The sequence below is a fragment of the Adiantum capillus-veneris genome, chromosome 9, assembly GCF_014529385.1.
Source record: "Adiantum capillus-veneris isolate H3 chromosome 9, ASM1452938v2, whole genome shotgun sequence".
Taxonomy (NCBI): Eukaryota; Viridiplantae; Streptophyta; class Polypodiopsida; order Polypodiales; family Pteridaceae; genus Adiantum; species Adiantum capillus-veneris.
In genome coordinates, this window is record NC_140939.1 from 88,197,141 (window position 1) to 88,224,629 (window position 27,489).

A 27,489-nucleotide genomic window follows, 5' to 3' on the forward strand; every position below is an offset into this window, starting at 1 on the left:
GCAGAGTACGATTCTCTTATCTCTAGAGGTACATGGATACGAACTGAACTACCTCCTGGTCATACAACTATTAAGTGTAAGTGGGTGTATAAGACAAAATCAAAAGCAGATGGACCCTTTTGACAATTTAAAGGCACGTCTAGTTGCAAAAGGTTACTCCCAAGTAGCCGGTGTTGATTATCAAGAGACCTTTTCACCGGTTGTTTGTGAGTGCTCGGATGCGATGCGTGTGCGTAGAGAGTGCGAAGGGGGGAGAGGGGGAGAGAGAGCATGACAGAAGATGTGAGTGGAGCTCCCAAATCTCAATGTGTGAGCACCATGTGAGAATGTAAGTGAGAGCTCCTTATTCTTTGTATGTATAAATAATAAGGAGATAAATGTGGGTAGTCGAACATTGACCTGTGGACATGGGAAAAGCACGGTGAGGCACACCGCCTTTACCTAACATTCTCCCACTAAAGGTTGTGTGCCGATAAGTGGCGAGAAGACTAGCCTACAACTAGTATATACAAGTGGTGAGAGAACATGACTCTCAATCTATGCCCACTGGCTCACTCCAAACATGCTCAAGTGTAGATGCAACATGCATACCACTAGGGCTAGAGCTACGATGACACTCATGATGCAGGTATCGAGTGACAACCTGCATGGCTCCACAATGCACAATGCCAGTGTTAGTCATCGCATGACTGACAACTCCCACTGCAAATGCACCAGCCGTATAAGCAAGATCAGGTCTCGAAACCAAAAGGTTAGACATGAGAGAATCGAAAGCCGACAAAACATGCACTATGTGTGCCAACCTATCCCTGTCAGCAACCTCAGTGCCATATTCATCCTCATTAGGAACCACCTGACTACATTACCATGTCAGCATCATCTGGCAAAGGCATGTCGATTGAGAATGACTGCAAAACCAAAAAATCAGCACCACTGCAATCACACACAGCTGTCTGAAGGACATTGTTTCCCTCAAACGTATCAGACGCATCATAGAACAATGCATCTTTGGATCAACTGATGTCACCTCAACTGATGACTGACAAAGTTGTGTATCCCCAGAGATACCATTGTCTGCGTGAACATCACCACAAGACAAATGCACAACCTGCTGTCTATGCAGCACATCCACAAAAGAGACACGCCTCGTCTCTCACTCCAAACACGTCTACAAATACACAAAGATTACACTGCCTCGTGTGCCAGAAATATGCAAAGGGTATACCAGACCACTCCTAGCACCTCTGGCTATCACAAGTAATCCCCTATGCATCTGAAATGATTGCTCTCTAAGTAGTACACAACGTCCACTACTCTGCAACCGACGCACTGAAATGAGACTCTCACTGAGTCCTGCTACATAACGTACATCTAGTAGCGTAAGCAAAACACCACTAGGCAAGGACATACATACATCTCTAGTACCCTTTTTGTCGTATGATGAACCATCAGCAAACTGCACACAACCAAGTCTCCCACTAGAGAAAGAGAAAAACAAATCATGACGTGGTGTCACGTGAAAAACTCTCGGGGGGTTCAATATGTGTAAAACTACCATATCACGTGCGTTCAAGACATGTTTGTAAAACCCCTTATCTGTGAATTTTGTTAGGAATATAATATACCATTTTCTTTTAAAATCTGTAAATTTTTTTTTGAATTTGAAAAATAATTCCCTTCTGTATATATATTTCTGTAAGTTTCAAGAACTTTAAATACCCTTCTGTTGAACTCACGTGATAGGTTACATTTTTATTAGGTGACCTCCCCGGGGAAAAACTGCATGCTCGTCTAGTAGAAAACGCGTAGACAATGTGCTATCCCAAGACACAAACTAGTCTGAAGGCAAGCTAGACTCAAAAGAGACATGCCTGTCACATGCATACTCTCTAGTGTTGAGATGTCGAGCTCTACACCTTGAGCTGGCATCCACTACGGGTCTTGGCTGCTTATGGAATTTACTCACTGGCGCGTTAGGTGACCGACACGGAGGATCTCTGCCAGTGATTCTACAGCTGGACTACACTTATAGTGCCAGCCTAGTACGCTTCTAGCGAGTTCACACTTAGTGACCGCATGTACATATGTGCTACTTTTCAGCTTTAGCACTTAGTCATTTTGTACTCTCTTTTCTGAGAAGAAGAAGAAGAAGCTTTCCATCTTTGTGTGCTTTTTGCTTGTCTTGTGTAGCTCTCTTGCATCCTCATTCTTTACATGGTATCAGAGCCTAGTGCAGGCAAGAGAGGCTAAGAGAGCAAGAGCATCACAAGTTTCTGAACAGGTCTCCAAAGTGCAGTATACAGAGATTTACTGTACAAGTACAGTGGTTGTATGTACGCTTGATTGTGGACACTCGTTGAGTGTAGAAAGCGTTACAGGTACCACGATAGCAGGTTCAGCAGATTTGCAGGTTTTTGCAGATTGCAGCTATTTTGTCTTAGTGCTTCAAGATGTCTGACGGTTTCAGTCAGATTGTTACTGAGAAGCTTGAGAAAAATAACTACCCTGCATGGAAGTTTAGAATAAAAAAATTCCTAAAAGGAAAAGGTTATTGGGACTATGTAGAAGGAGACAATGAAAAAGAGCTAGAGATTCCTGAGGCAAATGCTACAACAGAACAAAGGAAAGCTTTAAGGGACTGGCAAAAAGGCCAGAGAAAAGTGATGCATTGGCTTTCTATGAGCATCACAGATGGGATGATGGGCTATCTACAGGATGCTGAAACCCCCGCCATTGCATGGAAAAACTTAGGCAGAGTGTTCGAGGTGAACACCAAGGCCAGGAAGCTTCAACTAAAGTCGAAGCTAAATCAGGTTAAGAGGAACAACCTCTCCATCAATGATTATGCTTTAAAGATCAAGAGTATCATTGAGGCTCTTGGATCTATTAAAGTCTCAGTGGAAGATGATGACATTGTCCGTGCATGCTTGGATGGTCTAGGAGATGAGTATGTACATTTCAGGTCTTCCATGAATACAAGAGACGACATCCCCGTGTTCCAAGATTTGATTTCTATGCTTATTATGGAGGAGAAGAACCTTGACACATCTTATTCTCATGGCAGAAATAATTCTGAACAGGCCTTCTATTCTAACTCCAACAGAGGTAGAGGTAGAGGTCGTGGTCGAGGCCCAAGGGGTTGCAGGGGCCAATGTTTGGAAGGTCAATCAAATCAAAACAATACAGGTGACAGGGGAAACCAGCCTCAAGGCAGGGGGAGTCAAAGAGGTCGAGGTGCAGGATCAAGTAGGCAGCAACATACTCCAGATAGCAGAGAATGTTGGACTTGTGGTGAAAGAGGTCACATGTCACGTGACTGTCCAAAGGGAAAAGCAAGTGGAAAGAGAGAACATGGAAACTATGCATCTACTAGCAGAGATGCAAATGACAACAAAAACGAGCGCATGTTTGTTATGCAGCATGTAATGAATACAATGGCTGCAGAGAATTCCACCCAAGATGATGTTTGGTATGTGGATTCAGGTGCCTCTAATCACATGACGTCTCGTGGAGAGTGGTTTAGAGATATGCGCAAACTAGATGTGTCAGGCTATGTGCAGACAGGAGATGACACAGCTCACCCCATTGCTCATGTAGGGGACATACCTCTAAATACGAAGAGTGGGAAATCAAAGTACTTAGCAGATGTAATTCATGTCCCAAACATTACAAAGAATCTTGTTTCTGTTGGACAAATCGTTGAGCAGGGTTTGCAGGTTTGCTTCAATCCAAATGGCTGTTATGTAGAAGATTTCCAGAATGGCTCTAAGCTGATCACATAGGGCAAATGTGTTGGCAGAATGTTTACGCTGAATGTAGACATGCCTGAGGTAAAAGCTGCATTATTTGCACAGGACACAGGTGTTGTGGCTGATGTTGACATTTGGCACAAACGCATTGGCCATGTCAATGAGCAGAGATTGCGCAACATGCAATCAAAACAGATTGTAAAAGGTTTGCCCAAATTCAAGGTGGATGGTATGCATAAAGTGTGTGCAGCATGCCAGTTTGGAAAATAGTCAAAGGGCTCATTTCCACATGAGCTCAATGTATGTAAAAAGCCACTTGAGGTGGTGCACACAGATGTTTGGGGTCCAACCGATACTGCAAGTATACATGGTTGCAGGTATTATGTCTCTTTCATTGATGACCATACAAGGAAAGTATGGGTCTACTTCATGCGTAACAAAAGTGAAGTGTTTGGTCACTTTCAAGACTTCAAAGTCATGAATGAGAAGGAGACAGATATGCAAATCAAGACATTGAGGTCAGATGGAGGGGGAGAGTACTTCTCCAATGATTTTTCAGATTTTCTTCGAATGCATGGTATACGCAGGTAGTTTACATGCAGATATACTCCACAACAGAATGGGATCGCAAAAAGGAAAAACAGGCACATTGCAGAGGTTGCACGTGCATTGATGAATGAGAAGAACATGCCTCATCATTTCTGGGCTGAAGCCGTAAATACAGCTATGTACATTATAAACAGGACACCTATAGCTACGGTGCATGATGTAACACCTGAGGAAAAGTTTACAGGTACAAAGCCTGATTTGGCACACTTGAAAGTGTTTGGATGCATAGCTTACGTGCATGTACTAGATGAGTTGCGTAGGAAATTGGATCCTAAAGCAGAGAAATGTATTCTTGTGGGATATTCCCTTGAACAAAAGGGGTACAGGTGCTACAATCCTACTACACGAGAATTACGAGTGAGCAGAGACGTAGTCTTTGATGAGATGAGCAGCTGGTACAGTAATGCACATGGCACTATTGGGGCTGATGTAAAATATGATGTGGTCGTACAAAATGTGAGGCCACAGTCACAGGTTTTGAGTGGACCACAAGAGTCCTCTTCTCATGGATCTGTTGAGAAGCCATGGAATGGTAGACTACGTACGCAGGTTACTCCACCAGCAGGTACAGGGAATGTATCACGAAAAGGAAAGGAAAAGGTTGATGAACCTCCCTTTATGGCTGATGCATCATCAGGTTTTTCACATGTAGACATGGATTCAGATGGTTCTGAACAAAGTCTTGATGAGGAATTTGGAATTCCGGCTGTCAGGGCACCTGGTGTAAGGAAAGTACAAGAAGATGCTAGAGGGCAAAGGAGTGACCCAGGACCGCGCAGATCTAACAGAGTCAAAAATCCAGTTCAGAAATTGACTTATGATGGGTATCTAGCGCATCACCAAGCCTACATGGCTAAGGTGATACAGGATGTGGAGTCCACATGTTTTGAGGATGCAGTTGGAAATGTGCATTGGGATGATGCAATGAATGAAGAGATGGCTGCATTGGAAGCAAACGACACATGGGAGTTGGTGCCATTTCCAAGTGGCAAGAAAGCTATTGGCTGTAAATGGGTGTATAAAACCAAGCATAAGGCTGATGGTAACATTGAGCGTCACAAGGCAAGGCTAGTCGCAAAGGGTTATGCACAGACGTATGGCATAGACTATGAGGAGACCTTTGCTCCAGTGGCAAAGATGACGACTGTGAGAGCTGTCATAGCAGCGGCTGCATCTAGAGGATGGATTATGCATCAAATGGATATAAAGAATGCCTTCTTGAATGGTGAGTTGCAAGAGGAAGTGTATATGGATCAGCCACCTGGTTATGTCGATCCAGGTTACCCAGATTATGTATACAGGCTCCTCAAAGCTTTGTATGGTTTGAAGCAGGGCTCTAGAGCATGGTATGACAGGATTTCCAAGTATCTTGTCAGTATTGGGTTTAGGAGAGCTCATGCAGATCATTCACTCTATGTACGTGAGAGTGATGTGGGGATTGTGGTCATTACCATATATGTAGATGACCTTATTATTGTTGGTGACAATGCTATGGAGATTGACCATGTGAAGGGTCTTCTCAAACAGGAGTTTGAAATGAAAGATTTGGGCGAGTTGCACTACTTTCTTGGAATTGAGGTGATCAGGACTCCAGAGGGTGTATGGTTGTCACAGAGACAGTATGCTTTGGACATGTTGTCAAAGTATGGTATGGCTGATTGTAAGACAATTTCTATTCCCTTGGATGTGAATGCAAAGCTGAGTGCAGAGAAGGGTGATGTTGTTGAGGATGTCAACATGTACAGGAAGATTGTGGGTAGTCTAATCTACTTGACTATCACGAGGCCAGACTTGAGCTACACAGTAGGCTTGGAGAGTCAGTTCATGCAGCTTCCGAGGAAGCCACATTTGGATGGAGTACGACGCACACTTAGGTATGTGCAAGGTACTCTTGACTACGCATTGTTCTATGCAGCAGATGCACCATTAGCATTGTATGGGTATACAGATGCAGATTGGGCAGGTAGAATTGTTTATAGGAGATCTACGAGTGGCTTCATGTTCTCTTTTGGGAGTGTTGCTGTTACTTGGAGTAGCAAAAAGCAGCCTACGGTTGCTTTATCGAGCACAGAGGCCGAGTACAGAGGTGCAGCAGTTGCGGCGTGCGAGGTAGCTTGGCTACGCACATTACTTGAGGACTTGGAGTGCAGGTGGAGCAACATATTTTCATCCATTGTGACAACCTCAGCAGCATGCATTTGGCTAGGAACCCAGTGTTCCATGCCAGGACCAAACACGTAGAGGTCCATTACCACTACGTTCGAGAGCGAGTGTTGGCGGGCGACATCGACTTGGTCTACGTCAACACAGAGGAGCAGATAGCGGATATCTTTACCAAGGCCCTTGGAGCTGAGAAGCTTAGACGTTTGCTTGGACTCTGCGACATGCAGAGCTCGAGGGGGAGTGTTGAGATGTTGAGCTCTACACCTTGAGCTGGCATCCACTACGGGTCTTGGCCGCTTACGGCATTTACTCACTGGCGCGTTAGGTGACTGACACGGAGGATCTTTGCCAGTGATTCTACAGCTGGACTACACTTATAGCGCCAGCCTAGTACGCTTCTAGCGAGTTCACACTTAGTGACCGCATGTACATATGTGCTACTTTTCAGCTTTAGCACTTAGTCATTTTGTACTCTCTTTTCTGAGAAGAAGAAGAAGAAGCTTTCCATCTTTGTGTGCTTTGTGCTTGTCTTGTGTAGCTCTCTTGCATCCTCATTCTTTAAATCTAGCATCTGTCCTCATAGTAGCACTATGCATCTGCCTCTTTTGTTGCCTCATACGTCTGAAGCAATGACGCCTAATATGCCCCTTGTGGCCACAATACCAACATGTTAGTTGCTGTGAACAAAAATCACCTCTCATAGCCATGCCAAACAATGACAAACAATGCTCGAGATCACAAAACTCTCCCACCTCAGAGCAAACCACTATCTCAAGTAGACAAGTGAGCAAACTATTAAGCTCGCAAGCCTCTACAATAGGCAAACAAATTGGAAATTTTTTTGGCACAGTCTCCCTTGTAACTAGAGCAAAAACTCAATAGTAAACCACAAATGGAGACAACACAAAATGCCCAAATGGTCAAATCTGGGAATGTAGTCGTCCGGAATCACGCTCTAGTCGGAGTACCACTCAACCAAATATTGACAAAACCTGTCAACTTGTTTGCATAAACAAGCTTCAATGGATGCGCATAAACAAGTGCTCAATTGCAAGCATCAACCATGCATCCAAAATACTTAGCCATGATGGCTCCACATCTCCAGATCTGTTCCCACATAGAGTATACATCAACACAAAACCATGTATCGAGAAACTGCATACGATGTGCCTTAGTCCAAGAACCACATCCCAAATCAAAAATTGCAACTTAAATCAGCACCCAATGGACTCCACAATGTAACGTACATATCCCCAGATGCAATCTACACAACGATTTGCAGTTTACAAGCCCTTAACTGTCAAATCTTGTGTCTCAAAAAAATGCAGGTTGCTGTAAAAAATTCAGAGATCGGAATTTCAAAATTATGATATCACCATTGCGTCCCAATGTCGATAAACCCTGGGGTAAACCCCTAGATCATATAGATCCGAGTCCAAGTGTGCAAGATATGCCAAAAAACACTGTTTTCGGCTAAAAAACGCAGCAAAAACTTCTTGCTGTTGCAGATATTTCAGAGGTGCATTCCGTATGCAAAAGCTATGCAAAAAACGTTGTTTTTGGGGTTCAAAAAATGACCTGCGAAAATGAAAATCTGCATTCTTCCTACAAATATGATTGAAAAAAAAGCATACACACTTGCAATACACTCTTACCTCAAGTTTGGGAATGTCCCTCAAGCTTCCATGAGCACAGATCTAGTGGTTACTCATGGATCTCAAGCTTCCACCGAAAGCGAGCTCACCATAGTCGAAAGTTCACTTCTTTGTAGCGCTCCATCTGTGGAGAGAGGGGGAGAGATAGCATGACACAAGATGTGAGTGGAGCTCCCAAATCTCACTGTGTGAGCACCACGTGAGAATGTGAGTGAGAGCTCCTTATTCTTTGTATGTATAAAGAATAAGGAGATAAATGTGGGTAGCCGAACACTGACTGACGGACACGGGCAAAGCACGGTGAGGCACACCGCCTTTACCTAACATTGTTCGCATTACAAGTGTTCGAGTTTTATTGGCATTTGTTGTTCAATTTGATTTAGAAGCTCATCAAATGGATGTACAAACTGCTTTTCTTAATGGTGACTTTGAAGAGGAAATTTGTATGGAACAACTAGAAGGGTTTGTTATTTTAGGTAAAGAAGACCTTGTTGCTCAACTCCATAAGGCACTATATGGTTTCAAACAAGCTTCGTGAGCCTGGAAAACAAAATTCGATCTTTTTCTCACCTCTAAAGGATTCATCTCTTGCTCTTCAGACCCCAACTTATACATAAAATGCCAAGGTAGCAGCTTTGTGATTCTTGCTCTTTATGTGGATGACACCATCCTTGTTTCCAATGATTTGAGATTTCTTTAGTAAGTGAAAACGTTATTGTCTTCTGCATTTGATATGGTGAATCTTGGAGAGATCCACGCGTGTCTTGGCATTCAAATCCAACGAAACCGTACAAGAGGTATTTTATTCCTTCGATAGTCAAAGTTTATTGCAGATATTATTCAAAAATTTGGTATGGAATCTGCACATTCGGCCAACACACCTTGTCTTCTGAGCTCTACGAAGAACACTTCTGACAATGGCGGTCAACTTGTCACCAATCAATCTTATGCTAACTTGATTGGATATCTTCAATTTCTTGCCATGAATACTCGTCCTGATATTCTGTTCGTTGCTAATTATCTTGGACAACATCTTGCACGTCCTTCTCTTAAGCATTGGTCTGCAGCAAAGCGTGTATTGAAATACTTGAAAGGCACACAGATTTTGGTTTGGTTTATCTTCGACAACTCACATCGGATTCCATGTAATCTCTTTCTCTTTTGGGTTACATAGATGCAAACTGGGCAAGCTCACATTTATCTATGCGATCTACTATTGGAAATTGCTTCTTTAAAAAAGGTTGCCTTGTTTCTTGGACCAGCAAGAAACAACGTTGTGTTGCAGTTTCTACAACTAAGTCAGAATATGTAGCGGCATCACTTATAGCTCTTGAGATGATTTGGCTTCGACAAATGTTGGTTGATATTGGTCACTCTCCTCTTTTGAGCACACCCTTGCAGGGTGACAACCAAAGTGCTATTAGTCTTGCAAAAGACTACGTTAAACATAATAAGTCAAAGCACATTGTTTTCCATTATCATTATGTTAGGTATGAAGCACGCAAAGGAACCATTATGGTTGAACACTGCCCAAGTGACTGGATGATTGCGTACATTCTTACCAAAGGCCTCAATGAGTCACGTTTCATCCTCTTATGCTCGGATCTTGGAGTTGCTTCGGCCTCACTCTTTCTAGATTAGCTTCTCTGCTATTGTGGTAGCTTTGTACATATGACATTGTAATCCTATAGGTACCATGCACTATGCACACTCCACATTTGCACATTGTGATCTCTGAGTCACTTGTATATTTGTACATAGATACACAACTCACTTTCACATCATCATCGTTGGTTCATATTTTCACATTGTATAGGGGCTTGGGTTTTTCCCTTGAAATCCCCAAGGGTTTTTTAATCTAAAGCTAGAGACCTTGTTTGAGTGGGGGTGTTGGAGCTATATATGGCTCACTCTACTCAACTTGGTCTCACCTATATATTTGTATCTTGTTCTCAATATGAATCAGTCTTTGGGAACATACATGGTGTGTCTCTTGTATTGTCTCTCTCTCTTTCTCTCTACATCTCAACAGTTTTAGGCCATACAATACCTTATAAAATCTGCACATCAGTTCTGTTGCTGTAGGCTTCTCAATTTTGACTTAAAAACCCTCTAGTTTTTTCATGTGGACAGCCTCATCAAAAATTTGTGAAGTAAAGCCTCTTCATGTCCATCTGGACAAGTTCCCACCCTCAATGACTACTGATCCAAGTGAAAGATGCAATGTAGTCATCTTGACTACTAGAGAGAAAATCTCATCAAAGAACACATTTCTTCTGATTGAATCCCTTAGAAACCAATCTAGCCTTATACTTAGGCTCAAAATCTTCTGTCGTGTACTTTTTCTTATACACCCATTTGCAAGGAAAGTCTTGTTTACCCTCCATCAACTCTGTTGATTCCCAACTTTCATTACGCCCACATTTGAGTTATACTCAGATTGCATTAGAAGGCTTGTTTACCCTCTAGTAAATCTGATGATTACCAAGTTTCATTAGCCACAATTGTGTTGTACTTGGATTGCATTGCTTGCTCCCACTTCACACTATCTTCCATCACAATAGCCTCTTGATAGCAGGTAGGCTTTCCACAGTCAATGACCAATAAATAGACTAATTGTGGCTAAAACCACTCAAGGGCACGCAATACACGTATAGTTATCCTCACAAACTGATTGATGGACTTCACTCTCTCAAGAGCATTATTAGGTTATCTGGAGCATTACTAGTGGTAGGTACATCGCTAGTAGACTAAGCTATTTGTGTAAGTGTACTTGAGGCAAATTTCCTCAAATCTCACTTTGTGATACTCAACCTCTTTCACAGGATGTCTATGCATCTTTGATTCTTTAAAGATCACTTGTGAGCTACAAACAAATCTTTGAGATTTTGGGTGCCAGAGACGACGATCCATCTGTCCATCTACACCATAGCCAATGAGGATCCATTTGTGTGACTTGGGGTCCAACTTCTTTCGAAGCTCTTTAGGCACATATGATAATTCCTCAGACCCAAACACATGTAATCCATTGTTATTAATCTTCTTGCCTATCCACAGGTCGTGTGGAATCTTGTAGTTGAATGGTGTACTAGGGGATCTGTTGATGATATGCACCGCTATCATCATAACCTCTCCCTGAAACTCTTGAGGTAAATTTTTCAAATAGCATGGAAGTGACCCTGTCCCAAACAGTCCTCTTCATGCGTTCAACAACTCCATTCTGAGTAGATGTGTAAGGTATAGTAATCTACCTGATGCCTTGTTTGCTATAGAAGTCCTTAAACTCACTGGAGATGTATTCTCCCCCATTGTCAATGAGCAAAGCCTTCAACTTTGGTTCTTGACCATATCTAGGAACTTTTGAAAGATACTAAAGACTTTGTCTTTATTCAAGAGGTAGTACCACATCTTTCGAGTAGAGTCATCTATGAAAATCAAGAAATGTGATGCCCCCCTAAAGACTTATGCGGCATAGGCCCAAATAAATCACTATGAACCAAATCTAGAGAATTCCTAACTTTCAATTTAATGGAAAAGTGGTAAGCCTAGTGTGTTTCTAGTATATGCAATGCTCACACAAACTAAAATCAGAATAGTTTCACACAAAGATATAGCCAAAATGCTGCAATTGCTTCATTCTCTTTTGAGTCATATGACCAAGATGGCTATGCCACAACTCAGAAGAAGGTAGCTCGACTACATAGATAGAGTTCACTTTCACTAAAGAGATATACAAGAAATAAAATGAGCCAAACTTTTGGCCTTTGAGCATGACTAAGCTACCTATTTTGATAATCTAAGAACCATTGCCAAACAATGTAATGTATCCAAGATCATTAAATTGTCTTGTTAAAACCAAGATCTTAGCTAGCTTTGGCACGTATCTAACACCTTCCAGCATGAACTCATTAGTACCATTGCACATACACAATTTCACATCTCCAATGCTACATATCTCAAGCTAATGAGAATCGCCTACCTCAACTAAACCATGTGAAGAAGCCTAACTGAAAAACCACTTCTTGTGAGGAGTAACATGAAAATTGACACATGAGTCAATAATCCAATTTTGCACATAGCATTCTTCAAGAACTAACAATGCCTCTAGAATCAAATCAAAAAGTGAATACTAGTACATTTGACGACTCCGTCACATCAAGAATAACATATATGGAGACTCAATAACATTGAGTTTCTCTATCTTCATATTGCTCTTAGGAGGTGCATGACACACCAATGGATTTACCCTTTTCTCTTTGCAGAAAGCGGAAATCCTTTTTCATGTGTCCTTCCTTGTGACTAGTAGAATTCAATGTTCTCTTGTTACATGCATTCTTGTGATCATGAGAACGACTGGACTACAATTACGATCTCTCTACCTTTGATTATTTCTTTGGCTACTTCCACCATCCATATATGAATTACCATGCCCACTAGTGTCAACATACTGACGTCAAATGTCTTTCTTCATCAAAGCACTAGTAACATTATTGAAAACAAATTTGCCAAGTTTGGGACAGAGTTATTAATGGCAGTGTTAAATGTATCCTATGATGCAGGCTAAGAACATAGCATGAAAATGGATTTCATTTCATCGTCAAAGTAAGCCCCTGATGTCAATGGAGTAAACAAACTGTTAAACTTATTCACATGTGAACTGACACTACGACCTTCTTTCATGTTAAGACACGTAATCTTATTCGTAAAAAATACTTTGTTTAATTTACTCTTGCCATCCCATGATGAGCATAAAGACTTCCACAATTCTTTAGCATTGGTCTTTTCCATAATCATGAAGAGCTTAGAATTGCCAAGATGCAACCTAATAGTTTCCATGGCACAAGCAAGAAGCTCCTCCCACTGATCATTAGTGTACAAACCTTCTGTGCACGCTTTCAATGGCACTCCAAGTCCTTTGTTGACTAGAACATCAAGCACTGTATGCTTCCATAAAGTGAAATTTGTACCATCAAATTTCTTAAAGTAGTAATCTTCTTTATCAAAAGATCTAGCCATACTGACAAAATCTAACTACAGAGAGTAATGCTTAGAACTTATGGAAAGGCCAATAATTGTCATATGCCCTATATGATAAAAACCCTAGATTTAAATTGTAAAATCTCCATGAAACAATTGAAGAATTGAGTGTAAACTCCTCCAAAACTAGTGTAAATTCTTTTTGCCGATGCTTGCAAAAAGTGTTTTATAGTGTTGGAATTAGGGTTGCAGAGAAACGTAAACAGCTTGGAGAAGATGAAGGAATCTCAATGCACACAATAGAGAGTGTGCTACTTAGTGTGCAGTGGAAAGATAGATAGCCCTAGAGTGATGGGCGTATATACAATGCACGGGGGGGAAAACCTCCTAAAGAGATAAAAAATGCCCCGGTGGTCCTAGTGTGTTCACACACATCACTACCACATGTATATGGTAACAAATCCCCCCTGGAGTAATGCGGTGAATGAGAGCTCGCACACATGAGTAAAGGGAAGAGCCATGCCCTGAGGACATGATCAGTCCACAAAGGGGAGTAAGCCAAAATCTTTGTGGAAAGCTTTGAGCTTCTCACGAGACAATGTCTTTGTGAAAAGATCTGGAAGGTTGTCCTATGTTGGCACATAACCCAAGCTGATCTCTCCTGCTGCTGAGAGCCTCTCCCTGACATAGTGGTAATGCACCTCAATGTGCTTTGTGCGAGCATGAAAAACTGGGTACCTCGTAACTGCCAATGCGCTTTGATTGTCAGTGTAGATAGTGTTGGCAGTGTCTTGTCCGACACCCAGATCAGCCATAAGGCGTCTGAGCCATACACACTCAACCATAGCTATAAAGACTGCCATGTACTCAGCCTCACAACTCAAATTGGCCATTGTAGGTTTCTTCTTGCTCAACCATGATATACATGAACTGCCAAGCATAAAAAAAAAACCACTTGTGGACACTCGCATGTCAAAACAACCAGCCCAATCTGAGTCCAAAAAAGCATGTAAATCTAGTGGCAATGATCCCCCTTTGGGATAAAACAAGCCAAGATATAAAGTGCCACTAAGGTAGCGGGAAATCCTCTTGACAGCCTGCCAATGCTTAGACCCTGTTCTATGCATAAATCTGCTGACCTGTGAGACTGTAAACTGAATATTTGGCCTCGTGTTGCATACATAGATGAGGCATCCAACAGTAGTTTGGTAAAGAGTGATAGCAGCAGGATCGCCAACATCATGTAGACTCAACTTCAAACCTATTTCCATGGGAGTGGCAATAGGTTTGCTATCCTCAAGTCCAAAAACTTACATAGAAATGTCTTTGTGTAACTTTTTTGATACAAAGGCAATACCACCATCACACTGTTTAAACTGTATGCGCAAATAATGATGCAACAACCCCAAATCTTTTATCTTGAAAGTAGCATTCAAATCAGCCTGAAACTTAGCAATATGTCTCTCATTTGGTCCAGTGATCAACAAATCATCTACATAAAGAACCACAATGAGAAGTACATCACCCTCACGCTTTACATACAATATGCTTTTTGTTGGACTGTTACGAAAGCCTTGTTTGACCAAATGAGTGTCAGCTTTCTCATACCAAGCACAAGGAGATTACTTCAACCCATACAAAGCCTTGTTACATTTGCACACTTTGTCCTCTTGTCTTTTCTTGACAAAACCGCGAGGCTGAGCTACATAAACTTCCTCAAATATGTCACCATTCAAGAAATCAATAACAATGTCTGATTGATATACATCCCAACCAAAATGAGCTACCAATGCACATAGAAAATGCACAGTAGTCATACGACAACTGGGAGCAAAGGTCTCTTCATAATCTATGCCTTTTTGTTGTGCACAACCCTTTGCAACAAGTCGAGCTTTATGGCGATCGATCTCACCATCCGGCTTGCAATTAAACTTGTAAACCCACTTCGTACCAATGTCCTTTTTGCCAGGAGGAAAATCACATAAAGTCCATGTGTCATTTTCTATAAGTGCATCATATTTCGATTGCATGGTAGCCATCCAATTTTTTGAATTCTATGCTTCATCAAAAGACTGAGGCTCCTCAACATTATGTAAGCTAGACACAACCAAAGCATAACAATCTGATGCATAAGATGCATGGCAAGATCCTGAACGAGTACGACTAGACAAAGGTGCATCCAATTTACTATCACGCAAAGTGTGCACTAGCCATTTTGGCATACCTCTAGCCTGCTCATTTTCAACCCTTTCCTCATCAAGTACATCATGTACATCTGCATTAGTAATAGACTGATCTATAACATTTTCAGAAACCCCCATAGACTATACATTTTCCTCATTGGAACTTACTTTCGTATTTCCATCACTGAAAAGAGGCAACAAAGTGTCATAAATGTCCTGTGAGCTTACATTATTGTCCTAAATGTCCTGAACAGAATCTTCCACAAACACTACATCCTGTGAAACCAGAATACGTTTTGTTTGCGAATGATACAACCTGTAACATTTCCTTTCAGCACTATACCCAACAAGAATACATTTGACAACCTTATCATCCAATTTTATGTGATGTGTTTGTGGCACCAAAGCATATGCCAAACAGCCAAAAACACACATGTGCTCAATAGAAGGCTTTCTATCATGCCATGCTTCATATGGAGTAATAGATTGCAAAGCATTCGTAGGACACCTATTTAGTACATAAGTGGCACACATGATGGCCTCAAGCCAAAAAGAATGCGGTAAAGCTTGACTTTTGACCATACATCATGCCATTTCCATAAGTGACCTATTTTTTCTCTCAGTAACACCATTTTTCTGAGGTGTAAAAGGCATTGTACATTGGTGTTTTATCTCATGACTAGCCAGAAATGCATTGAATTCATGAGACATATACTCCCCCCCTCGATTGGAACGGAGGGTGCCCATAGTACATTTCCGGACATTTTCAGCCATAGCCAGCAATTGTTTGAAGCACATAAAAACTTCGGACTTCGCTTTAAGGAGAAATACCCATGCGTGCCTGAAGTACTCATCAATGAAAGTCACAAAGTAAAGGTAATTGCCTAAGGACCTAATTGAACCACAAGGCAAATTTGAAATACTGACACTCAACATGACAAATTTGAAATGACTAAAAATAATTGACTCAATTAGGTGAACCACTTCAAAGAAGATAATACACTTTTAAAAAAAATAGAACACCCTGGACAAGACATGTATATCATAGAAATGTTTAAATCGGATAAAATGATGGTGCAAGTTCAACAAGGGGACGTTGGACAGGGTTAGGGTCTGTCTTTAAATGTTCTTTGAAAAATATCAACACGTCAGAAGCATTTCTTCTTTGTTCCCACTCTTTTAACTTCATCTAAATAGCCCCCATAACATCTTCGTCCGGGTGGTGAATAACTTCTTCTGGAAAATAAACTTTTCTGGCTGCACTTCAAAATATGACAGCATGTCGAATAGGTAGCCCAATGCATAAATGTCTCTCACTTTTGTGTATGCATCTGTGCACCGTGGATCATATAGTTTGGGAGCAATCCACGGTCGCTTAGCCATCTCGACATTCCCTGCTCTCTATGCATCCAAAACTGTAGAGTCCGACTGTGCGCTTGAATGCATATAATTAATTGTTGCATGCTTAGCTGGTGTTCTAAGCATCATACCCCAATCAATGATGTTGACGTAGGGTTTATTGGCGCGAGTAAAGTCCAACATTATGTTGAACGGGTGCAGGTCACTGTGCACTATACCAACCGAGTGGGCAGCCGCACCGCCGTCGATTAAGGCGTGACAAATGGCTGGCATCTTCTCGATCACTACTTTGATCCGCACTGTGTCTATCTCTTGTAAAGGAATATTTGCTACAGGCAATGACCTCCAACCATGTTGTAGCCTGTGCATGTGTCCTCTGAACAATCCTTGAGCGAATGGTAAGTGGCACATCATGTCGTCCATGACACCCCCATTGTAGTATGGGAATATTGTGATCCAAGGAGATTCGGTAGTAAAACCAATGCACCTTACAATGGAGGGGTGAAGTGTTTGCATTCCTTGCTCTGTCTGAAAGCTGTCAAATTTCTCCTCACTCCCTCCCTTGTAACATTTTCCCACATATGTAATGTGGTCTCAAAGAAAAGAGATGCCTTTGATGGTGTACAATGTGCAAATACCAAAGGAGCCTGCTCCAATCCTTATACCTCCTACCAAGGCTTCGTGAGGGATGCCTACAAGGTGAGCGCACTTTGCATTCAAAGCCATGCGCATGATTGTGCAGGTGCCGTTGACATGGGATCGCCCTCCCAAAGCTGCTTGCGCATCTTGGGCCATCTTCAATCTCTTTGTGTTAGGCTGCTTGCTCCTGCGCTTTCACACGCTTCATGTTTACCTTCTGTTGTTCCCACAATTTATACTAGAGCTCTAATTTTGACATGTCCTAGGCAGGTGGGATATCTTCCTTTAAGTCTCTGCAACATGCTTTCATATTGCCCAACACTATCCTAACCTTGTGGTGGGGGTCAAATTCTCGAATCCCTGTTGGAATCAACAACTCGTATTGGCCTTCAACTCACAACCTGCGCTCTGTGTTCTCCCATATAGCACTAGTGAGGTCTTTGATAAGGACATTTCTTTCACTAATCTGTTGTACGCGATCATCTGCACATGATGAGATTGCTAAAATACATTCTTTACAAATGGCACGCATAATACTTTTTCTTTTGATCTGGCGTCATATTTGCATTGGACAATAAAAAACAGCATATCAAATGGTTAACGAATGACACTAACACTCTTACACTATTTTTGGCAAACCCTTAACCACCACTTGAAGACTTTAAGAAATGTGCAAGAAAATATTAATGAAAATTGAAAACAATCTTCACTTGAAAATGCAATCTGTTACACGTGTAAAATGCAGATCAAACAAGTGGCTTATAAGAACTTAATTCACATCAAACAATACATGTTAACAATCTGGCATATTTTAGCATATATTGAATTTTTAACTTATATTTTTTCTCCGTGCGCACATACTAGTTTAAACAAAGCACACACCGACTAAAAAACTTCAAAAACATTTAAAACATTGGAAGTATACAAATTGGACAAGCAAATTGTGTTCACACACTTTTTTACATAGAATTTATGTAAATGTAGCAATAAAAAAAGCGATGATAATTGATGCTCTTTAAAAAGATACAAAAGAATATTTAACCTGCAAATTGTATGCAAATTCTTTTTTACAAAGAATTTATGTAAATGAAGCATTAAAAATAATGATAATGCTTGATTTCCTTTAAAAAGATAAATAAGACTATTTAACATGCAATTTGTGTGCAAATACTTTTTTGCATATAATTTGTATAAATGGAGCATTTAAAATAGCGATGATTGATGAATAAAGTATTCATTTGAATATGATTAGCTAGTATATAATTTCATATGGACAGTCAAAAACAACAAAATCAAACGATTCAAACATTTTGTATATGAAATACTCTTCACAGCCGCGTTATCGACCACGTATTTCATATTCTTAATACTTAAAAGAATAACTGCACACGCACATACAAATTATATGACGTTCGTACAGCCGGGTGAACGACCTGAATGCCACATTTATGAAAAGATAGATGCTTCTAACAAATGACACTCTATTAGACGTGTTACCGACCAAATGCCGCCTGAATCTAAGGAGAAATAATGGCTTGCATACGAACATCATATAGCCGTGTTACCGATCGATGCCCATATATTTTCTGGATAATGGGAAGGGAAGTTGACATACCATAAGGATACTAGATTTGTCGCGTTACCGACGTAGTACCCAGACAGTAAGCCAATACTTACCACAAGGACACCATCTTTCCCACATCAACGAGGTGATGCCCCCGTGAGAAGCAGTGTTCCATAGAACAACTTACACACACACTCCCATTGTGTGGTAAGGTACGTCATCACTGTCGTGCAATACGACAAAAGGAACGGATCGTGTAGTCAGGTACTCTGCTGCTGCTGCTGTACACTACGATACACAACACGCTCCCACATGACCCCCTCTCTCCTCTCTCCTCTCGACGTACTTGCAAAGACGGTCGAATCTCTCTCTCTCTCTCTCTCTCTCTCTCTCTCTCTCTCTCTCTCTCTCTCTCTCTCTCTCTCTCTCTCTCTCTCTCTCTCACACACACACACACACACACACACACACACACACACACACACACACACACACAAACACCTAGCGGGCCCGATCGGGCCCTCATATATATAATTCTGCGAGCCCGTCGGGCTTTTTAGTATTCCCGGCGGGCCCGCAGAGAAAATGGAAAAGCCCAACAGGAATGTAGTGGATCTGCAAGTCGCCCTTAATCGGATTCTTTGTGATCATGTTTAGTGTCATCATGTAAATGTGTCAATAAGACCTTGTGATCACACAAAATTTGTCGTAATTACGTAAATATTAAATCCCTGAAATTTATGAGAAGTGGTTGCATTGATGTTACCACCTTTTCTTTGAGCATCACTAAAAGCATGTTCAACTGCAGGCTATCTAGTCTTGTTTTTTCTAGAAAGGGAATCTTGCAATAGCAATGTGTACACTGCATCAAACTTAACAACTTCAGGATTTCCTTGGGTCATAAGTCTCCAACTACTAGCAAAAGTCTGGTAAGAATTTGGCAAGGCATCAAGAATAGTCTCTTCAGACGAAAACTATCAGAAATGACTCCACCTGCAAAAATAAGTTTCTCATTGATATCCCTTACACTAGCAAGAAAAGTGTCCATGTCCTCTTCCTCATGCATATTCTTTGACTCCAGCTATTGAGAGGCGGAAGTGAAAAAATAGACCCGGTGGCCTCTACACCAAGACTATGCACAATGGCCTCATCATGGGGGATACACAATAGGGGCACCACCTAGCAAGATATGCGGCTAGGACACATACATATACACAATGAAGCATGCCATGGAAAACAATTTCAAGATCTACGCCCAAATGTGGAATGGGGTGGTCGGAGAATAAGGTGAGAGGAGTGGTGAATGAGTGAGAATGGGCTTGCTACTCGTGCATGTTAGTAAGGAAGATAATGAGGTAGGGGAAACTTGCGAGTATGCTCACTTATCATACAAGAGGTGGCGAATCCGCACACCTCAAGATGGAAGTAGCAAGATGATAGGAATATGAGAGGGAGAGAGAGAGAGTGTGTGTATGGTGGCGAATCCGCACACCTTTACATAAGAAGAAAAAAAAAGGCAAGGAACAAGCATATACCATACTCACAATGAGATGTATCCAAAGCGACACAAAGTATGGCACCAAGATGGAGTGTGTTGATTGCTTGCAAAAGATGAATACAATAGGTAGCATATGGTAGGAAAATGAGAAGGGGACAAGATCGTAGGAGGCATAATGGAGAGATGGGAGTTGATGGCGAGGAATATCATGAGTGTGTCCACCCTTCTTCTTCTTGAAATTGTGCCTTCAACCCTTAATTACAAGTGGTGTGGAGGTGTGGTGCTCATCTTTTGTGCATGGTGATGGTGATGATGATGGTGTTGTGATTATGTGATTAGGGTTCATGCTACAAGCATGTAGCACAAGAGTGTGTATGGATAGGTATGTGTGTGTGTGTGTTTTTAAGTGAGCTCTCATGGCCTCCTTATATAGGGAAGGAGGGGAGGATTTAGCAATATTTCTATTTGAGATGAGTGTCCCACTTTGGTGACTAGGAAAATGGGGTGCATGTGATTGGGGCTCCCATCTTGTCTCCTCATTATTTAAAATACCAGAGTCAATAGAGAGAGAAGATGAGAGAATGTGGGTAGGATGTAGAGGATAGGAGATATTTACAATAGTCTAGCTTTGGCTAGACATCAGCTTATTAGGGAGAGAAGAGAGAGGTAAGAAATTTACAAGAGAGATTTTCAAAGGTGGATAGTTGTTGATGAGGATGGATCCTCCAAAAATGGTGATAGAATCACTCTAGACTTGCCAAGACCTCATTAAAAGAGCCTTGTCTCTTGTAATCATGCTTGAAGACTTGTAGAACCATAGCCATTCTAGAGGGAAGAAAATTGGGGATGGCCTGTGTCACCATTACACGAGAAAACTGGGGTCCACTACAAAAATCATATCTCCGTGTTCATAACTCCAAAAATTCTAAAAAAAATTGAGCTAAAAGTTGAGATCACAAGCTACATCTTTCATGTTGAACGCTCCTTCAGATTCGGGGTTCTTCTCTACTTAAAAAATTCAGCCAAATAATGTATTATTTGTGGCTGCAAAGGTCTTTTGGTGGTCCCCTTTGAGTGCACTTCTCTCTTGCCGTCAAGTGTAAGCTCCTTCATGTGTATGAAAACATGACCTAGAGTTTTGAAAAGATTGGCAATCATCTAGATGGAGGTATTATTGAAATTTGAAAGTGGGGTTGAGGTTTGAAAATGAAAACTAGTGAATAAAATATTTGGTAGGGTGGAATAATATATATACATGAAAAATATATTAAAATATATTAAAAAATACTAAATATATATATAATGTAATTTAGAATATATATATTTAATGCTTAAGGTCAAAAGAGAGATCAACAAAGAAAGCTTACTTATTTATGCTACATCGTGATTGATTAGCATAAGTCTTATTTATTTAATAAAGGCTAAAACGTTTGTGAAAAAGGGAAGAAAAAATCAAAAGTAACTTATATAATAGGAAATATTTTGGTAAAAGGGAAAAAATGTATGGGGGTTTCCATGCATGGAAAAGCTTGCCTCACTATTTACGCAAGATTGCAATTTTTGCCTCATTGCGACTTGCATAAAGACCAGCCAGAATATCCCAAGCCTGTTTTGCATCTTTCGTTGAACAAATGTCGGGAGTAATAGTACGCTTCACAGACAATGCAATCAGTGCATGAGCTTGCGTATATTTTACATCCCAACTAGCTTGCTCAACCGTAGGCAAAACATCTCTAATAGCAGCAATCCTTGCTGCAAGACATGCAAACATCCTCAACATCGCTTGTATCCTCAAAACCAGTTGGACGTACACCAATGCCCTACACAATGTTCCAAATGTCCTTTCATACAAGAACATGTTGCATCATATAAGCCCACATATGGTAATTATTCCCATCCAATTTGTCCTCAGTAGCAAATTAAGTTCTTGAACACATTTGTGATGTTGTCAGCCATGGTAAGTGTTGCACTTGATGTGAAAACTACCGAGAAAGAAAACAAAGAAAAGGAGAACAACATGTCCTATATAGCACAAAGCGTAGAAGACTGTAAGCGACATGTTATGGAAAAACGGCACTGACATAATTTTTGCACAAAATGAAGAAATAGCTTGCATCGGAGTCCGAAATGAGTCGGAATCAAAAATTTGAGCAGACTGAGCTCTATGAGCCCCCCGAAATATTTGTTGACTTGCAAACATTCGCCAAAGCTCACTGAAATCGAAGAAAGTGAGCAAGCCTGTGTTAGAGCTGCTAGCGACTAAGCCCGGAAGTATGCAACCTGCTTTGATACTAATTGTTGGAATTAGGGTTACAGGAGAACATCCATAGCTTGGAGAAGACGAAGGAAGCTTAAGGCACACAACAGAGAGTGTATTACTTAGTGTGAAATGGAAAGATAAGTTAGCCCTAGAGTGATGAGCGTATATACAATGCACGGGGGAGAAAACCCCCTAGTGAGGAAAAATGCTCGGGCGGTCCTAAGTGTGTTCACACTCATCACTACCACATCTATATGGTAGCATGGGCCTCTTTGGGGAGGTAGTATTAAGTGTGTGAAGGTAGCTCTCAAAAGATGATTGATCGACTCAAGAGTGTAAAAAGCAAAATACTCGTGTCATCAGTTGGATTAAGTGTAAAAGCAATCGGGACGCTACAAGCGGTAAGTGTAGACAATCAATGTTATATTAAAAATTAATTTGGGTAATTAATTTATCTCCTTTTTTTTTAATTCGTGTAAAGTCAAGGCAATCCAACGTATACAGGTGAGGATATATGAGGATGAGGATGAGGACGGGGAGGATTAGGATATTACCGAATATCCTCAGTGATTGCTGCTATTATCACACACGCAAAAAATTCTCTCCATTTTTCTTTGTTAAACCGCGGCAATACCGACGGTTCTAGAGTTTTTCTCTTATAGTAATATTCTCTCCCCACACACATAGGTGCACAACACAACACTCTTTCTCTAGTTGGATCAATAAAGTAAAGAACGCATCTCACCACAATACTTTTGCTCTATTTGGATCATTATTCTAAAGAACGCGGCTGTGTGTGTGTACATGAGAGAGAGAGAGAGAGAGAGAGAGAGAGAGAGGGGGGGGGGGGGGGGGGGGGGGGGGAGGCAAGAAGAAGAATAGAGAGAGGCAGAGCCTAAATTTGACACGTGTTTTTCCTCTCACGGGCTATTTTGCTTGTTAAAATATGTACTTCCAAAAAACCTCCTATCATTTGATATGCTAAAATCTCAAAATCGACTGTCATTTTTCGTGTTTATACCCTTAAATTTACATTGTATATGGCAAATTATGTAAGTTGATCGCATTACACAAAGCATATGAAAATGGGCTTGGATCGAAAATTGCCTGACAAAAGAAATTTCTAAGAAATTTCTACTATTCCTGTCACCTTGGAGAGAGGCCTAGGAAGATTATTGAAAATATTAACTTTCTAAAAAGTGTTGAAAACTAGTAACATTAACTTGACCTATTTATCAATCATTATTTTTGCCTTTTAAGCGCGTTTGAGAAAGTATCGTGTCACGACTTGAAATATTATCCTCGGACTAGCATCGGGCCTCTTCGGGGTTGGTCGATCAACAGCACAGGAGCGTATAACGCAGAATACGCTCTTAAGAAATGAATGATCGGCTCAAGAGCGTATAACGCAGAATACTCGCGCCATCAGCTTGATTAAGTGTAAAAGAATTTCTCTCTCCGGCTGGCATGGCACTACTACAGAAGGTACCGAGAAGTATGCGGGCTCGAGTGTAGGAGGCGTTGATCATGCTGGAAGAAGACATGCCGAAGCAGCTCCTCAACTTGGTGGCCGATGGCACGCCCCGCCTCGTCAGTCAGTGCGTGAACCTCAAGTTCTCTCTCTACACTGCCGTCCACACCATGTGCGCCTGGGGAGGGTCCGATTTTAGGGCCCACGCTTACCGCAGGTCTCAAGAATTTGTTCAGCAGTATATAACGACCACGGTCCTGCTTGCCATTCAGAGCGCCCGCCATGACCATGAGCTCCTTCTTAAAGAGCTGTCCAAGAGGTGGGACACTCACCAACAGCGCACTGCGACGGCGGTAAAATTGGTCTTTGGATACCTCGACACTTATCCCGCACACTATCCTAACGTGCCCAGATCGGCGGACCAAGCTGTGCTCCTCTGCTTCGCCAACGTGCTGCTGCAGGACGAGGAGACCATGCATAGCTTCAGGGGAGCAGTTCTGGGGCTTATCCACAAAGCTCGCCGTGGTGAGGACGTCCACTGCGTGCTGCTGAAGGATGCCATGATGAGCTCATATGCTGTAGTTCAGAAGCAATCACCTCAGGACGAAACCTTCACCTTCAATAGAGATTTTGAGGCACGCTTGCTTGCGGAGGCTTCACAGTACTATCGCTGCATAGCTACAGTTGAGCTAGCGGCTCATGCAAAATGTATTGATGGCGCGGTGAGTATGGACGAGGAGAGTACTGCTGCAATATGGCTGGAGTATGCACTCAAGACCGAGGAATGCGCCAAGAGAGAAAAACGCATTTCTGTGTGGCCATACCTGCTGCAAGAATATATAAATCATTCAGCTATCATCAGCAGCATCGACGCCCTTATGGACAGGCTGATGTAGAGGATTCCGCGTGAGGTGTTTTCCCCCGTAGCATGCGCCTTCCGGGATCGTGTAGCGAATTCCGCCTCTGCAATGCTGGATAATTCAATTTCCCTCGCTGCAGCTGGCACTCACGACGCTATCATCAGCAGCATCGACGCCCTTATGGACAGGCTGATGCAGAGGATTCCGCGTGAGGTGTTTTCCCCCGTAGCATGCGCCTTCCGGGATCGTGTAGCAAATTCCGCCTCTGCAATGCTGGATAATTCAATTTCCCTCGCTGCAGCTGGCACTCACGACGTAGAGAAGGCCCCGATCATCTTTAATTTCTGGACGACCTATTCGACCTGCACAAGAAGTATCGTACGCAATTTGCCGATCATGGCAGGCGCCTCGACGACATAGCACCAGTCTATCGTCGTCTCCTCCTCGAGGCTTTCCAAGAAGCCTTTGCGGACGCTTTCGACAAAGGGGTTAAGAAGTTAGGTAGCCATCATGCAGTCAATCCAGCTACCACAGCCGAGCAGCTCCTAGCCACCTACTACGACAGCATCTTCAAGCGACATAGTACTGCAGCCTATAGACGAACAACGGCCAGAAAAACTGATGTTCATGATCATGAGGGACATGCGGCGTAAGTATTAGAACGTCTCTGCTCCATGACCTCTGAAAAGTTGGAGTTGTTCTCAGGCTCATACACAACAAAAATGGCCCGCAGGCTGCTTCGTCAGGCATTGTCTGCTCAATCAAAGATGCGTATAGGGGACGCGGCGGATGGGGAGCGCAAGTTTGTTATGGCAATAAAGCAGCGATTTGGGGCGCACTTGACTTTCAAGATGGAGGGAATGCTTGCAGATTTCACCTCATGCAAAGAGAATGAAGCTTGTTTTGGTGACTACCTGCAGCAGCAAATCGTAAATATGAGGTGCGAGGACATGAATACTGGTCATCATATCTCCGGTGGTGATGACAACATAATGGATCTACGTGTAACTGTCTTATCCGCAAGACACTGGCCCCAATACAAATGTCTAGATAGCTTGCAGCTGCCTCCAGAAATGGCCCACTCTGCTCAAATTTTTGACGACTTCTACCGAACTAAGACGCAACAGCGCAAGCTCAAGTACTGGGTTCACTCCTTGGGTTCATGCCACGTCGTGGGCAACTTCACAGCCAAGCGCATCGAGCTTGTGGTAACTACACTTCAGACAGCCGTGTTGCTCCTCTTCAATACAGTAGACAAGCTCACCTTTGTACATGTTAAGACTGCATTAAATCTGGCCGATAGCCACAATGAGATGCTCAACAGCTTACTTCAGTCACTATCGTCTCACAAGTTCACAATCCTCTTAAGACATCCAGCTGAACCATCAACTAGCTCTCTACATTGGGGCATGAGGATTGCTTCCAGTTCAATGCTGATTATTATGCTGATAGTGGTGCCATGCATGACAGGCAAACCATTAGGGTTCCACCTCCAGCTCATGTAGATGCTGATAAGAAGCAGATGGCGATGAGAGATCATGTGTATCAACTGAAGGATAGGCCATATGCCGTGGATGCCTCTCTTGTACGAATCATCAAAAGGGTTAAGGTCATAGCATATCAACAGATAGTGGAAGAGTGTTTGGAGCAACTCGGCGGCAAGTTGAAGGAAGACCACCGTTTTGTCAAACAAAAGATTGAAGGATTGATGGAGCGCGGGTACATGGAGCGAGATGTACACGATCGAAACATGCTACGCTATTTGACTTAGCTTAAAGGTTTTGAGGCGTACATTTACGTTGGGTGAAGTTTTGAGCCATGCATTTGCATCTATTTGCGAATGAAGTTTCTCCACGGAGGAAAGAAACAAGCGTCGAGCTAAGTACTTTATTTCCATTTTAATTGTCATGCTAGAAAATTCTGTAGGTTTTTATCTTGAATCTTTCTTTTATTTTTATAGAATTTTTTTTTAAAAAAATCTAATTGTATCCGTTACACTAACTTTTTTCCATCAAAATTTTGGGAATTGATTTAGGGAGAGGAAAATGGATACATCAACATGTGGGGATACAATTGGAGCTGTTACAACAACTAGGTTTGAAAAAAAAAGGCTAGGTGAGGGATTACATAGAGATTACAAGGGCTGCTATTTTATCGGGAGTCCTAGAATTTCATACGATGACTTGTTTCCAAGAAGGGGTGAAGGTCAAGGTTTTAATAAGAGGGCCTAGATTAACTCTAGTTAACTTGGGGCAATTCATAAACATGTGGGGAATGGTTTCCACCTCTTGGCCACATTTGGAGCATATCCCATTGGGGAGGGATGCTGATAGGCTTCTTTCTCGCGTCCAAATGGCCTTATGGAGTATCAACCACACAAAAGAATGGACTTTTTTGGGTAAATGGCTACATCCCAGATTTTGGAAAACTTGAAGTACCATTATCTTCTGTCTAGTGAGGCCTTCTGTCTTCTATAAAGGATGGTTTGGAGTGAGGGAGAGG

General features: G+C 41.9%; 2 protein-coding genes across 2 annotated transcripts; both read left to right on the plus strand.

Moving 5' to 3' along the window:
* Positions 1-24,183: 24,183 nt before the first annotated feature.
* LOC147450771 (putative cullin-like protein 2) lies at positions 24,184-25,023 on the plus strand. Its single transcript, XM_086520527.1, has one exon. The coding sequence runs from the start codon at positions 24,184-24,186 to the stop codon at positions 25,021-25,023; it is 840 nt and encodes a 279-aa protein (XP_086376653.1).
* Positions 25,024-25,661: 638 nt separating this feature from the next.
* Positions 25,662-26,758, plus strand: LOC147450772 (cullin-1-like). The gene is made up of 2 exons (XM_086520528.1): positions 25,662-26,338; positions 26,458-26,758. Exons 1-2 carry the CDS (start codon positions 25,662-25,664, stop codon positions 26,756-26,758), a joined length of 978 nt encoding a protein of 325 aa, XP_086376654.1.
* Positions 26,759-27,489: the final 731 nt, after the last annotated feature.

Excerpts from the sequence above, each read along its gene's own strand:
- LOC147450772 (XM_086520528.1), top strand. The coding sequence starts at position 25,662 with ATGACCTCTGAAAAGTTGGAGTTGTTCTCAGGCTCATACACAACAAAA. Across the intron at positions 26,339-26,457 it reads CAGTCACTATCGTCTCACAA|GCAAACCATTAGGGTTCCAC; the intron begins GTTCACAATCCT and ends CATGCATGACAG.
- LOC147450771 (XM_086520527.1), top strand. The coding sequence starts at position 24,184 with ATGCTGGAAGAAGACATGCCGAAGCAGCTCCTCAACTTGGTGGCCGAT.